At 42.0% G+C, this 15,597-nt stretch overlaps 1 protein-coding gene across 1 annotated transcript in view; it reads right to left on the bottom strand.

The window, feature by feature from the left end:
* The window catches only part of hip1rb (huntingtin interacting protein 1 related b), a 38,965-nt gene that overhangs the window by 7,586 nt on the left and 15,782 nt on the right, over window positions 1-15,597 (bottom strand). The window contains exons 3-22 of the mRNA XM_072433753.1: window positions 15,407-15,549; window positions 15,269-15,325; window positions 13,440-13,520; window positions 13,287-13,363; window positions 12,399-12,460; window positions 10,162-10,302; window positions 8,311-8,368; window positions 5,528-5,603; window positions 5,218-5,391; window positions 4,245-4,300; window positions 4,087-4,159; window positions 3,760-3,943; window positions 3,290-3,378; window positions 2,521-2,637; window positions 2,320-2,421; window positions 1,258-1,452; window positions 720-867; window positions 548-634; window positions 361-468; window positions 61-197 (exon numbers count right to left, since the gene is read on the bottom strand). Of these exons, the coding sequence (XP_072289854.1) occupies window positions 61-197; window positions 361-468; window positions 548-634; window positions 720-867; window positions 1,258-1,452; window positions 2,320-2,421; window positions 2,521-2,637; window positions 3,290-3,378; window positions 3,760-3,943; window positions 4,087-4,159; window positions 4,245-4,300; window positions 5,218-5,391; window positions 5,528-5,603; window positions 8,311-8,368; window positions 10,162-10,302; window positions 12,399-12,460; window positions 13,287-13,363; window positions 13,440-13,520; window positions 15,269-15,325; window positions 15,407-15,549 (2,165 nt within the window). The remainder of the gene's footprint in view (window positions 1-60; window positions 198-360; window positions 469-547; window positions 635-719; window positions 868-1,257; window positions 1,453-2,319; window positions 2,422-2,520; window positions 2,638-3,289; window positions 3,379-3,759; window positions 3,944-4,086; window positions 4,160-4,244; window positions 4,301-5,217; window positions 5,392-5,527; window positions 5,604-8,310; window positions 8,369-10,161; window positions 10,303-12,398; window positions 12,461-13,286; window positions 13,364-13,439; window positions 13,521-15,268; window positions 15,326-15,406; window positions 15,550-15,597) is intronic.

Raw genomic sequence — 15,597 nt, 5'->3', positions numbered from 1 at the left:
AGTGTTGCAGATTCTCCCCTTCAAAGCCAATGCCATGTGTTGTGGTGTTCATTCTGTCACCTGTCCCAAGTGCAGGATCTTCTGGATGATGATTCGGACTGAGGCAGGGTCAGCTTTCTGTAGGGAGATTTTGGTCTTTAGATCCTGGAGGTACTGCAGACTCTGAGTGGCACAGCTTCTGCAGTTCTCAGTCAGTCCTGCAGGGGGAAACCACACTTTAACACAACACATTTAACTTTACAGTTATTTTAGAGCCATTACCTTAACACAAAATCAACACATCACTTTTGTTGTCAGATTAAACTAAATAAACCATCAAACATCTGATTCTTTTGTAGAGAGTAGCCCTCGTGCACTTACGGTCTGCGTGGTCGGTGGGGGCCATGTGAGCTGTGGCACTGCCGTTCACGATTGTGTCCGCAGTCAAGTGGGAGAACTGGGTCAGCGCCCTCAGCAGTCCTCCAGCATCTGTGGACATTTAAAATATACTCATGAAAGGGCAAATGGAAGACAAAACACCACTTTAGAAGAGCTGATAGAAGAGTACCGCTCATGTTCCTCAGATAGTCTGCCTGACCCTTCTTCAGACCGTCGACGGAGCTGAGCGCCGCCTCTGCTCGACTGATGAGGTAGTCTGTGTGGATAAGACACGGTTACATCACACAGGTGCTCACAGTACAGCATATGTAGAGTATGTATAGTATGGGAGTGAGGAGGACCTGGGGAGCTGGTGCAGCGGATGTGCAGAGGGTCGTCGATCTTGGCCACAGCGTCCTGGATGATGTTCTCAGCCTCAGTCACTGTTCCCTGCAGCAGAGCAAACTGTTCCTCCAGCAGCTTCTGCTTCAGCTGCTCCTCCTGACTTGTCTGTTCAGCACAAACAGCCCATTTACATACATACATACATACATACATACATATCTATACAATCAACATATCTGTGTCAGTGAAGGACATCGTAGTTTTGGGACGATTCTTTTCTCGAGTTAATTCAATTACAAAAAAGTGTAAAATATTTGTGTGTTTGTACAGAACAAGTGTGAGTGTGTGAATATATATAGATGAGATAGATATATAGATAGAGAGATAAAGAGATAGACATAGACACACACACACACACACACAAGGGTTGTGTTCAAAATATCGATACGGCGATATATCGTCACAGTATCGTATATATATATATATTTTAAAAGATTTTTGTGGCCCGTAGGCTTTTAACGAGGCGGAATTGGTGGCTTTACAGGAAACTCTAACCTTCTGGTGCAGTTTGCTCTGGAGCTCGCCCAGCTCCCTGCTGCTCCTGTCTCGCTCCTGCTGGAGTGACGACTGTTGGAGTTGGGCCGACTGTCTGAGGGAGGACAGCTCCGCCTCCTTCTCACTCACAGAACGCATCAGACGCTCTTTCTCTGCCTGCAGCGACGACATGGAGCTGTTCATCTGCTCTGATGCCTGTAACACACATGGGCCAGTGTCACTGTCCGGATCAGCCAAATTTAGAAGAGCTCATGCGCTTATATTAAAAGGAGACATAGAGTATTATGCTTTTTTATATTTAGAAGTATAGATCTGCAACATAAGTAGATCATATAGATCTAAAACGGTTTAGTAACAGGTCCATTAACTTCCTGTTCAAAACTGCACAACTGATAAGCTCCGCCTCTTCATAGTGACATTTCACTGTAACAATCAGCAGACGGTATTTTACATGTTTTTAGTTTGAAAAGTGACTACATGACATTTTTGAGCTCATTAAAGTGGATTTGACATAATACGTCCCCTTTAATATACAACAATCTCCAGATCCAACATCCACAAACTTCTTAACCAGGGGAGCGAGGTATGAGTTCATCTGTTTTCTGTAAACACTGACTGGGTGTGTGAATGTGAGAGGGAGCTGACCTAGGAGTGCTCTAGCATTTCTCTTTCTTTTTTCGTCAATGTCATATTTTTGTTGACTAAAACTAAATAGAAAAGTCATCATAAAGACTAAAACTATGACTAAAATTACATGCATTTCTGTCGACAAAACTATTTATGTAAGTAAAAATTTTACATAAATGAACAAAAAGGACAAACAAAGACTAGAACCAAGGTCCGCTTTTAACTCCCAAAGCCTCAACCAGAGCAGAAACATAGTATATTCATAAAGCACTGCAATACAGTTTAGCATAGTTAAAATAAAATACATCTTTTCTGGTTGACTAAATCTAAAAACTTGGTTGACTAAATTGACGTGACTATTTTGTCTCAAAATGAAGACTGCTAATCGGTTTAGAACGAGTGAGGTTAACTATACGTCCTGTGTATGATCCTCACCTGCTCCGTGGTCTGTAGCGATGACTTGATGCGCATCATCTCCACCCTCTTCTCCTCCAGCTCCCTCCTCAGCTTCTCCACCTCAAACTTCTGTTCTTCCATCTACACACACACACACACACACACACACACACACACAGGAGATGAAATAAGGAGTTGCGGTCGAGCGCTGTGGTGTGTTGCGAGGGGGCACACACTGACCCTGATGTCGGCCTCCTGTTTGACGCGGTCGACCTCGAAGGACAGCTGCTGCTTGGTGCGCTCCACCTCCTCCTGAGTCTGCTGTGTCACTGACAGCATCTTCACTGTGTCTGCGCTCTGCGGGAACACGGCTCATTACACTCAAACTGGTGCAAAATTTCTGCTCTTTGAAATAAACATATAGGACAATATTTAAATAACTGCAGCAGGCCTGACGCATTATCTTCAGAATCGTACAGCCTTAGTAGACACCCACTCATTTTTAATTATTTATTTTTCTTGTATTTTTCCCATATAATATTCTTTTACTTTATAATCGTTTAGTTGGTATTAAGTGAGTCACATAATTCAGCTTTAGAATTATGGAAGATGAATTATAATCTAATGATATCAGTTATCAGAAGATGGTGAAATTGAAATGGCCATCTAAATATTTAAGAGACTTTAAAACCTTCACATCCAACTGTTGTGGTGTAAAACTGTAAAATGTGCTAATGTCTTGCTCTGCTAAATTCACTGCAAATTTACAACTCAATTTAGACTGTTGAATTTGAGGGCTTGAGAATCTGTGCTTTGGATATTAAAACGTGAATTTTTCATTCTGAATTTTTTAATTGAAAAAAGCACAATGAAAATTGCTGTTAAATTCAGCGACTGAAATTCAAACATGTTTTTCAGGGTAAAAAAACATCCAAGTGAAAATTTGACAACATTTTAAAATTCTAAATCTGATCAAATGATCTTCCGTGTAGCATCGTGTTCCATGTACCCTTCGTAGCAGCTCTGCATGACTGGTCACCAGCTCCGTGTGCTTGTCCTTCAGCATGTTGTAGCGCTGCTCAGAAGCTTGGGCTCGTTCTGCAATAACATGTGTGTCTCATATTATGAGAATACACTTATGACATCTGCTTTAAAAGGACATTCTGCATGATTTGTATTATTATCGTCCTTTAAACCCGCTCTGCTTTGGCATCTCATGTTTTAGAACAGAAATGCTCAGAACGAGTCTGGTGATGATTTATGGACTTAAGTGGAAAATATGAAACCAAGAGTTTTCTGAGGCTCCGAGGGAGAGGACTTACTGAACAGAATTCAACAAACAAGCGTGAATTAAACTAAACACTCCAGCTATGCTTTTGATGAGGGAACAATGCAAGTAAAAAGTAAATTTAGCATAATCTGTGTCCTTTAAGCCACGAGAGCCAAATGTATGAGGCCCTTTCCACTGCTCCATCTTACTCTCGGCCTCCAGGAAGGTGGACTGTAGCCCTTCATGCTCTGCGTTCCTCCGGCGCGTTGCCTCCAGCTCCATCCGCAGCTGTTCAGTTTCCAGCAGCGCCCTCTGCTTCTGGGCCCTCTGCTCCTCCAGCTCCGCCTCCAAACTGTTTATCTGAGATTTGAGTTGGGTGATATAACGCTGGGCCTGCGGAGGACAAGGAAAAGTACTCCATGACCCCATCTTTTCAGGCCGCCTGCTACATTCCACATGTGAGGACGGCACATTCTATCATGGCTCAGTCGAATTTGAACTGGAACATAGGGAAGGACAGTTGTGAGTGCTCTTACCTCTGCCTTGACCCGGTCCAGCTCTGCTCGCAACAGCTCCAGGTCTCTCTTCAAACTGTCTATCTGCAGGTCTCTGTGCAGGACATGGCACAGTCACAAAGAGCTGACACGGACAGAACTGTACAGACCTGTATAGAACTGTACGCACTGAGTCTTACCTGTCATCAAAGGCTCCATTAGGAGGACCGAACGCCTGGTCAAAGATGTCCACAGACTGAAGAGTTAAGACAGGAAAGTTATTGCTTTGAACTGATACTAAATATGTTACTTATATTATTGCACAAACATTACTATTATTACAACTTAAAAAATACTGCTCCCAGGTAAACATTGTATTTCTTGTAAATCCATTAGAATAAATACAATTTAAAAGGCTGCTAAAAGAGCTTAATGAAAATGAAAATAAAAGCCATTTTTCCAGTTCATTCACATTTGTGAGATACCGGTACTTGAAACTCAAAGGAGACAAGCATGCTTTTTTATCTATTAAAGTTAGTCACTGGCAGCAAGCTCAGCAATACAACCTCTTCAAAGCTTGTAAAGCACTCAACATATTAGATAAGAAACCAGTGTCACATCATTATTGTAATATTGTCAAGAAATATAAACTCATCCTTTAACCACTCTCGTGTACTAGATCTTTCACAACCTGACACTACCTCTAAAAGTCTTTGTGAGATCATGTGACGAGGCAGAGTCAGGACCAGAGCCTCCTCCAGAGGAAACTGTCAAAGTGAACTTTAGGTCCACCACATTTGGACAGAAGCTTCTCTGTAAAAGCAGCAGGAGCCTAGACCTCCTCCTGAGGCAGTGCAGCACTCTGACATTTGAATTTCAACCTCAAGGCGTGGCTTATAGATAATCAGATAATAATCAGGGCTGTAATCATTAGTGAGCCGTCTGTAGGAATAATGTAAATGTAAATATTTAAATTTGCAGTTGAATTGATGATGTGCTCTTGTTGGTTGTTAGTGATGTTTGTCTGTTCTTAGGTGCATTTTCAAATCCTTCAATCATAATGTCATTCTCAGCATATGGACAGATCATGGCTCATGCAAGCCTCAGACTCCATACGTGTCCATATCTGCATTATTACACGTTTCATTTCCTGTGTACTGTACACTGCCGTACCGGCATTGGGGCCTGTGCCACGGGGGCTGGGCTGCTCGCCACATCAATCAGAGGCTCAGGCTCGTCGTCGTCATCGTCCGGCTGCTCGTGCTCGAACTGGTCCTGGTCAGGGATCACCACCACCAGCTTCTTGTGTTTGGCCAGAGAGGCTGCGTGCAGGAAGTTTGGAGGAGTCTGACAGCCACAGGGACAAAAGGTTTAGAAAGCGCTTCATAGACTGCGTTTTGGGTAAATAAAGGATGTTTCCTGCTACACAGACAGAACTATGCCGGTGCAGAGACGGCAATGAGTCACCACCCTCTGGACTTACATCGGGCAACCGCGGGATCTGGATCAGCCTCTTGAAGTACAACATGTCTCGAGCTTTGTTGAAGAAGCTTTTCAGGCTGCAAAAGAAACAAGAATACTTTACTCTTCTCCATTGAGACAAAACCTGGACTATGAAAAGTATAGTTTGGTCTGCATGTTATGCAAGTCCCAAATGAATGTGTTGTTCAATAAACCAGAAAAGGAACAATACTTTTAGGAGTCATTATTTATTGTTACCTTTGCTTTGCACTAGTGGGGAGTGTGATAAGTTTTGAGCAGTAGAGTGTCGAATAAACAAGTTTAAACTTCCATAATAGATACAAATAAAGTCCAAGTGTGTTGTTCTGCTGTTTATGTAATCCAGCAATTGTTTTAAAATGATACAGTACATTTACAAAAAACAAGATTTAAGGTGACTGTGTCTCAGTGGCAGTAAGTACTTTCAATGTTATCATTCATAATATTTCCTCTAGCAATTATATCACACTCAAAAATGTCTTGATGTGACAGGCCTAATGTTATACAGCGGAGGCCTTGAAACACAACTGTGTTGGCATACATGCCCAGAATATGGACTCGAGTCATTTCTGCTTGATTACATTTTTGTGAACACAAAGGGTTTCCCAACATTGCTTTGCAAAATGGCCCATCCAGTACTGAACCATAAACTATTAAACTAGGACTACACTAGCACCTGCCAGGAGTGAGCAGAAGTGTTCACACTTGGACTTGTTTGGTCCAGGTTTGAGCACAGACTTTACTTGGTTTGGTCCTGTTCAAGTCATAAGTTTGGCCCTGGCCTCGACTATGTTTAGTCCTGGGTTTAGTCACAGTTTTAATGTGGTGTTTGTGCTAGTGTGAATGTACCCTTAAATAGGACTAAACCAGGACTAAACCAGTAAGAACAAGAGAACAAATATATTTTTATATTCTCTTCAAGTTGAATAGGCTTGAACTACAGTACACTGGTTAGTGTAGTGTCATTGCTTTGGTCTGCTGCGTTACTGCAAGCTTCAGTTTGTTTATTTGTGCTCTTCATGTCCGTAAATCAAATAAACAAGATGTTGCTATCCATCCATGTTTGCCAAAAGTGTGGACAGTCCTTTTATTATCAATTGTCTTAGAAATATGTCGGTGTAATCCCTCATTCATCCAGGCGTGTTCCATAGTAGAAAAAGCTTCAGTTGTAGTCATCTGGACTCAGTTAGAAAAAATAGACGTTTCGACTCTCATCCAAGAGTCATTGTCAATAAAAGAATTTAGATCGAGAACTCCGATATTAATACTGTTCTGTGGTAAGACCCATGTCCGAAATGCCCTCTCAGCCTGTGGTTACCCCGCTTGGGCCCTCAACAGAGTGAAGAGAACCAAAAAGCAGGACAAAAGGGAAACTGAACAGAGAAGGAAGGGTGTTTCTATCCCTTATGTGTCTGGCCTGTCGGAAAAACTGCAGAGAATTTTTAGACAACACAAAGTCCCTGTTTATTTTAAACCAGGAAACACTTTAAGACAAAAACTGGTTCACCCTAAGGACAAGTTGCCGACTCAAAAACAGAGCAATGTAGTTTATTCGATCCAAAGCAGTGAAGAAAGCTGTAAAGAACGGTACATAGGTGAGACAAAACAGCCTCTACACAAGAGGCTTTATCGGCACAGAAGAAATACAAGTTCAGGTCCACAGAGCGCCGTGCATCTCCATCTTGAAGCCTCTAATCACTCGTTTGAAGACGGTGAGGTGAAGGTTTTAAGCAGGGAGAAAAGATGGTTTGAAACAGGAGTCAAGGAAGCTATTTTTGTTAAAAAAGAAAGACCTTCTTTAAACAGAAATGGAGGGCTAAGATTCAATCTTCCTGGTATCTATAATGGGTTACTGAACCCCTGGAAAGGTAGAGGACATTCAGATGCTAATCAGGTACTCAGGGTGGTTGAGCCAGGGTCTCACAAAGACAAAAGAGGATTCTAATAGCCCATTAAAATTCTGAATAGGCTAGCTCGGTAGATACAAGGGGGGAGTTTCTGTTGAAACAAACAACTCTTGCTACTCCAGGAAGGCTCCGCCCAATGGGCGGGTCTTACCACAGAACAGTATTAATATCGGAGTTTTCGATCTAAATTCTTTTATTGACAATGACTCTTGGATGAGAGTCGAAACGTCTATTTTTTCTAACTGAGTCCAGATGACTACAACTGAAGCTTTTTCTACTATAATTGTTTTAGAGTTAAATTAAGTTGAGCTAAATTAGGCTAAATTACTAGACGCCCCTGAACGTCTCTCAGTCCCTCATACAAGACCCAACTTTGACCAGCATTTAAAAACTGTGATAACAAGAGTGGTCTGACTAGTTTTCAAGAAGAAATCCAGTCAGACCACCCCAGACGGGAAAAAATCTGCTCAAGAGTGTGTCAGGAGTCACTTGTGCATGTAAACAGGATGTACTTTTATTCAGATCATTTCCACTGCTCGGTTGTGAACTGGTACTTAAATATGTTGTACCTTTGTGCTGTATTTTAGCATTCATGTCACTTTTATTATATTTATATGTTGCACCAACTTGCCAAAGAACAGTTTTTACTTGTGAATCTTGTACACTGAATAAAAGTGCCTTGTGCTCTATGGAGTATCCCTGTATCATAACTGGGTGTGGCGTTTATGTGTCCTGGGAACATTTGCATTGGTGACGTGTGGACTGTGCAAGGAAGGGTAAGGTTGCAGCCTTCTTTGAGAGACACAACAACTCTTTCTTCCACTTGGACACATGTAGCCCCAGGCCAGCAGTCACAAACCTGTGGAACTGGTCGTGGAAGCGATCTCGATGCCCTTGGAGAGTGTCAGCCGGGAGACCTGAGACACACAGCATTAGAAATATGAAAACAAGCAATAATTTTACATCAACAGCAGGAAAACTGGATTTTTGGCCAACTTTGACTTGACCAGGATTTACAAGATGCATGTAAACGTGAAAGGTTTAGTTGTGTTTAAAGCGATCCAGGAAATTTTCATCATAACCCGCCCAATCAGAGTACTCAAGAGAGCGTTTAGAGGTGACACAAATGACACAAATGATGTTTCGTCTTCAGGGCACCAGCTTGTGTTTCATTGTTTGGGTTTGCTACATTAAAAAGGGAAAGTAAAAACTACCGGAGCTTAATGTGTTTAATAGCAGACTAATGACACTAAATTATTTATGGACTAAGATAAATCATACATGGTTTATTTAAGATGGATCTCATGTTTGTGCCAGTAGATTATTCTCTTTGCCTCAGATTCAGATCACACTGCTAATTTACTCCCCAGCGTGTGCACACCGGCAAACAAGTGAAGGCTGCGCATTCTGTGGACGTGATGGGAAACCATTTGGCTCAGTCTGAGCTCGTCATTTCAGACGACACATTTGGCTCTGAACCTCTGCAATTCTATGAACTAAAACACTAGCTAGCGGGAGAGCTCATAGTTCCGTGTTTACAGAGACACATGGCTGCTCCGTGTTGTCGTCCACTCAGGGAGCAGGAGCAGACGTGGATACATCAGGACTTAAAGCACCACATCAGAGCGCGTGTTAACCAAGAGGGTTTTATAAAAAGGAGCTTAAATGACACTACAGCAATAATTTACAGATCATCTACCTCAAGGTAGATGTGATGGAGAGCCATGAATGTAAAATGTGATTGGTGCGTCTGATTGGCCCATTTTGCAGATCACAGATTTTTGCCGTGATCGGCCCAATTATGATTGGAGGGCGATTGATCAGAGCAGCTCTAGATCAAACACAGGGTTATGTTTTTGGAAGGGCAGACCACAGTTTGGGGTTGCACAAAATATCCTCAACACTAGATTAGTTTTAATAATTATAATATAACAATTGCTTTATTCTAAAGTCTTTATCAACATTGCTCTGCAAGATAGCCAATCCAGTCCTGAACTAGGACCTCTGGGATCCAACGCAGTCGCTCCAATTTCCAAAGGGAGTGATTGACAGGCGGATTAAACAATCAAACAAACGCATTGTCTGTTCGTGTCTCAACACGAATTACGAGGAAATAAAAATAACACAGACTGAGACTTCTGCCGAGTCAACAAGCGACGTACTAAACTAAGGTAAATTAAGTTATATATTTTGTTCTGCATGTTCCGAAAATATTTGAGAGATGTCTTCTGTATTTGAGAGACACGTGACACAAATTAGTGGCGGTGGTTGGACCGGTTAATGCCGGGAGCATTTTTTTTGACGCCCCCCAATGGTCCGAATCCAGACCCTTCTGCATTTGAACATAATGTGAGAGAGACTGGCTGGTCAGGAAGAATTAAATCAGGACTAAACCCGGACCAAACCAGGTCTAAAACACACTTAAGGACTAAACTAATACCAACCCAAAATTAAACCAGGTCTAAAATCAGTAAACAATCAAATTAAATACTAATATTTGCGGGCATGATCAGATCTCTGAGCTGAGAGTGCAGAAGTGCCTTGAAGGTGGAAAGCGCTATATAAATGGGACAAGAGTGATCTGAGCCAATGATTCCCTTTTTTTTTTTTTTTTTACAAGTTGGATGAAGAGCATACTCAAACAAAATACCTTGTACATGTAAACGTGACTGATGACTAAAGGATGTATGGGGACATGATGGGGTCTTACATGCGTGCAGTTTGAACAGGAGCTTGACAGTGAAGTGGTAGAGCTGGCTGCAGTCCAGGATCACCTGGATGAGGGGAGACAGACGACACTGGCCTGAAGTCAGACTGGAGATGGCGATGGACGTGTTCAGCTGTCGGATCACTGCAAAAAAAACAGACAGTTTACTGTGTGTCACTAAATATGCAACAACTCGTGCTGCTACTCAAAGTGGGGGGCGTGCCCGTTTGGGGGAAGTTTGTGGAAATGTGTGTATGTGACGAACATGTTTAGAGAAACATACAAATACACAGCATCAGCACAAGGTTAAATCTCTACAAGAGAGCAGCAGGAGAGCAGCAGGAGAGGCGCGGCCTGTCTCTCTGTGTCCAACAATCTCACACGTTTGCCTTGGGTATAAGACAAGTCACGGCTTTGGCCGCTGTACTTTGCGCTCTGTCCCTCTCAGCTCCTCCACACATGCTTCTGTCCTGTCCTTCCCCACTCATCTCCTCCCATTCAAAGTCTAACTTGTAAAAGTTACTCAGGAGTCAAACAGGAGTCAAAAGACTCGTGAAGCACCAGTTAAGGTTTATTGTCCAAAAGGAACATGTGCCCTCTGCATTTGACTCACCTCTAAATGCCACTGAAGCATCTAATCAGGAGCAGTGGGACCCACAGTGCAGTGCCTGGGTACCATCTCCAGATCTTGTGTTAAGCTTGATCAGGACTAGTTTGAGGATTTTACCTTTTGTTCATGTGTTGTGTTAATGTAGGAAACCCACCCAGACACGGGGAGAAACATGCAAATATACGCAATATAATAATATTCATTCTGTCTCATCAGCATCTTTATATTCCACACTTGTGAGTGGGATGGATTATTAATATTAATAGCTCAGTAAGACATTGACAGATCTGTGAAATATGAGAGGAGAGATATGGGTCTTTTGTGTGTATAGAAAAAGTTTCATATCTTTGGGTTAAGCTCGGAGCAAAAACAAAAGTGTTGCCCAGTGTTGTTCAGTGTATTTACCAGGTGATGCACTGTAAACATAATCTGCTAATACTTTATCTAATACTTTTTTTTTGTTTTCCTTGTCCCAGAGACTCCCCGTTTTGGCCATGTTGTGGAAAAATATAATCTGGCCCTTTGCTTTTCAACTTTAAATCCTATTTTCAATTGAATTTAGTTCTAACAGCCTGACACAACCCCTTTTGGCCTGGAAATTTACATGTCCGGACCTCCTGGAGTGGCTAGGAAGTCCCACGTTATGTTTCACACTAGGCAAGACATGTGAATTGAATTAATGCAAATGTTATGTACTGTCTCCTTCCTGAAACTGTTTCTTTGATGTCCCATTTGCTCCTTGGTTCCTTTGTACCTGAGAGACCAGTGACCGGGAACTTCTGTGTGTGTGTGGTCATGTGACCATCTGTGATTTAAGGAAGGGGACAGAGGTGGGACGGGGGGACTTGGGAGAGACACATTTTGGGAAGCAGGCAAGAGACAGACGCGTGGACTCGGCCTTCCATGAGAATGGCCGAGTCCACACAAGTTTCTTTCTGATTCAGCCACAAGATTAAACAGTTTACTTTTGAAACGAGACAACTTGCTTCTTTGTCTTAAGAGATTTTTGCCACCACAGCCATCAGAGCAGTATATCACAACAGAGCAGAGGAAGTAGACCTAATTCTCCATGATTGCTGGCATTTCCTCACCATTTAGCGCTAATTAAAGGCTCACAGCACAATATTAACTGCTGTGGGAACTTTACACCAGGCTAACCTCCTTTGTAATAAGGCTGCATAATATATTGCCAAAGTAACTATCAATACTGCAATATTGGATTTGTACGCGTGTAGATGTATGTGTAGGTACATGAGAGCTGGACCTGATTTTATAGTCTTACACAAAAAAGTTTATAAACTTTTTTGCAACTTTCAGAAGCCTGAGCTAGAAACAACTAGCATGCTAGCAGCGCATTTCCTGGTTTTTGGAGGATAAAATGCTAAAAACAAAGATGCTGAATGCTCTTCCTGACTTGAGTAGATGCTTTTATAACACATCTATACTATAATGGGGCAAATTAAATTGGGCCCAACTACACGGGGGGGAATCAGGTCTAGATCATTTGTAATATTGTCCAGCCTCAGTTTGCAGTGTGGCCTAGTGCTGTGCACATGAATAGATAATGGTTGGTGCTGTGCTAGTGGCTCTAGTTACTCTTCCTTGATCGAGCCTTGTGGAGTTTTTTCACCTGTCTCTGCCAAACGCAGCTCCCCGTCCATGTAATCGAACACCTCCACTGTGAGCTGGAACCTGAGGGACAACACCACAGCCTTTGTTAAAGAAACCCACCATTTAAACAGCACATAGTCAGGGACGAGAATTAGAACAGACAGTGACATTTTGGGAAGGAGCTGTAGGACCGTATAACAAGTAATGAGAAGTCATTGTGTCCAAATATTACAGCAATATTACTCTTAAAGGTGCATTATGCAACTTTGCTCATCATTGTGGAGATGTATTTGACTAATCAATGCAAAGGACACGTCTTTAGTCGACCAAGTACGTCTTTGGACGATGACAGCTCTACTCTCCACCAGAAAAGTTACTGGTGGAGACTGAAGTATTGAAGATGAGAATGAATGTGCTAAAAGTTTGAAGTCAATTTTCAATTCACATGATTTCTAAGCAAAAAGTTTGTAATACAAGGTTTTATTGATTTAGCTTTAAAACGAAAAAAAAAAAAAAAAAAAGTGTAAAATTAACAGAAAAAGGTTAAGCACTGACATTCTCATAAAAAAAAAAAAAAAATGGAAAAATTATGAGCAGCACAACTGGCAAACTTGTGTTTATTTGATTTGTCTTGCCTAATCGTTGTCCGTGGAGCTTTTCTTTTGCTCAAATGCACTTTATATGGTGAAATGTAAATAAAGGACACTTGTAATGAGTTCAACTGTGTGTGATCACAAAGTCTGTATCAATGATTAATGTGAGCATAGCTGCAGTGTTCTGTTATTTAAAGTCTTAAATCGTGACTGAAGGAGCTCTTTCACATTTTTGTTTTGTTCTGAGCTCTACATTTCAAGTGCTGTGATGTCATCTGCATAACCTCTATATTCAAACATATTTGGTTACATACACATTGTTAATGTCCGTCCCAGCGGCACGCTCCAGGTCATCGTCGCTGACCTCGAGGTTGGGAGGGATGGTCTTATGCTGCGGTCAATATTGGTACAGTTAAAACCAGCTCAGGTCAGGTGAATGGTACAGCCGTGATCATAGGAGGACTTGCCTTTGCATGAAACTCCATTTTGGTGCAGAGCAGCTTGGTATAAAGACCCACCAGTTGGCCGTATTTGTCGTGAAGATGGGCCTGGACACAAAAAATGTACAGCTTTATCCATTATTCAGATCTATACAGAGAGGAATGTAAGTATTTGAACACCCTGCAACGTATTTGAACACCCTGCAAAGTTTTCTCACCGAGAAATAATGGAGGGGTCTGAAATTTTCATTGTAGGTGCATTTCCACTGTGAGAGACAGAAACTCAAAAAAGGAAATTGGAAATCACACTGTATGATTTTGAAATAATGTATTTTATTGTTATTGCTGCAAACAATTATTTGAACACCAGCGAATGAGCAAGAATTCTGGCTCTCTAAGACCTGTTAATCTGCCTTTAAAAAGTCCACCTCTGCTCCACTTATTCATCTAAATTAGTGTTTGAGCTCATTAGCTGCATAAAGACACCTGTCTTCCACACAATCAGTCAGACTCCAACTACTGCCATGGGCAAGACCAAAGAGCTGTTAAAAGACACCAGAGACAAAATTGTAGAACTCCACAAGGCTGGAAAGGGCTACGGGTCAAATGGCAAGCAGCTTGGAAAAAAGAAACTGTTGGAGCAATTGTTAGAAAATGTAAAAGCTAAAAATCACTGTCAATCTCCCTTAGACTGGGGCTCCATGCAAGATCTCACCTCATGGTGCATCAGTGATGATAAGAATGATGAGGAATCAGCTCAGAACTACACGGGAGGAGCCGGTCAATGACCTGAAGAGAGCTGGGACCACAGTTTCAAAAGGTAATACACCACGCCGTCATGGTTTAAAAGCATGCATTGCACAGGTTCCCCAGCTTTGTCCAGGCCAATCTCAAGTTTGCCAATGACCATCCATTTTGATATAAAATCCAATCTCTGTGTTTGGAGGAGAAAGAAGGATGAGTACCATCCCAAGAACACCATCCCTACTGTGAAGCACGGGGGTGGAAACATCATGCTTGGGGTGCATTTCTCCACAGGGGACAGGACGACTACACTGTATTAAGGAGAGAATGAATGGGGCCATGTATTGCGAGATTTTGTGTAACAACCTCCTTCCCTCAGTCAGAGCATTGAAGACGTGTCGTGGCTGGGTCTTCCAGCATGACAATGACCTGAAGCACACAGCCAGGAGAACCAAGGAGTGGCTCTGTAAGAAGCATCAAGGTTCTGGATGGGCCTCTCCGGACCTGAATCCAATAGAAAATCTTTGGAGGGAGCTGAAACTCTGTGTTGCTCAGCGACAGCCATGAAACCTGAGATCTAGAGAAGATCTGTGTGAGGAGTGGACCAAATCCCTGCTGCAGTGTGTGCAAACCTGGTCAAGAACTACAGGAAACCTTTGACCTCTGTAGTTGTAAACAAAGGCTTCTGTACCAAATATCAACACTGATTTTCTCAGGTGTTCAAATACTTATTTACAGCAATAACATACACATGAATTATTTAAAAATCATACAATGTGATTTCTGGATTCTGTCCCTCACTGTGACCGGAGATTAACATTTCAGACCCGTCCATCATTTCCAAGTGGGAGAACATGCAAAATTGCAGGGTATTCAAATACTTACTTTCCTCACAGTATTTTCTAAATATATTTCAAATGTTGGTCGGCTTGTTAGTATATTAAAACATTACGTGATCAAAATCTTGTAATAATGTTTTCCTTCCATTTATATAAATAAGCTGTAGAAATTGATCTCTCTAAATTGAAGAGTTTGTCCTTTTCACCCGCTGTTGCTTGTTCATATGTTTTGTCTTAATAGTTTACAGTGTGAAAGACATTGAAAGGACTTACCCACATTTTCCCAACCTCCACAAGACTACCGTGATGTCTCATGCAGTCTTGTAAAACCTTAGAAAACAAAAGAGCATCAAATATTGACATAACTTGTGTGTCCGGACTTAACATGTTCCGGTCTCTTCCGGTTCTTACGTTGTGGTGTCCGTCGCGCAGCACTTTGTGGAGCACATGGCAGAACTTCCAGCTGAGGATGGAGCTGCTGGCCAGAGGGAAACCCAGAGAGTAGGACCAGAAGGTGTAGGCGCCCTTCTCTCTGTGGGTGCCCAGGATGATGCCTGCGTGCCGGGTTAAGGATGTAATACAGCACATGTGTGTAAATCTAG

The sequence above is a fragment of the Eucyclogobius newberryi genome, unplaced genomic scaffold (genome assembly GCF_026437365.1).
Source record: "Eucyclogobius newberryi isolate DKJ021-1_F unplaced genomic scaffold, fEucNew1.0.hap1 SCAF_6, whole genome shotgun sequence".
Taxonomy (NCBI): domain Eukaryota; kingdom Metazoa; phylum Chordata; class Actinopteri; order Gobiiformes; family Gobiidae; genus Eucyclogobius; species Eucyclogobius newberryi.
This window is presented reverse-complemented; position numbering and strand designations above follow the sequence as displayed.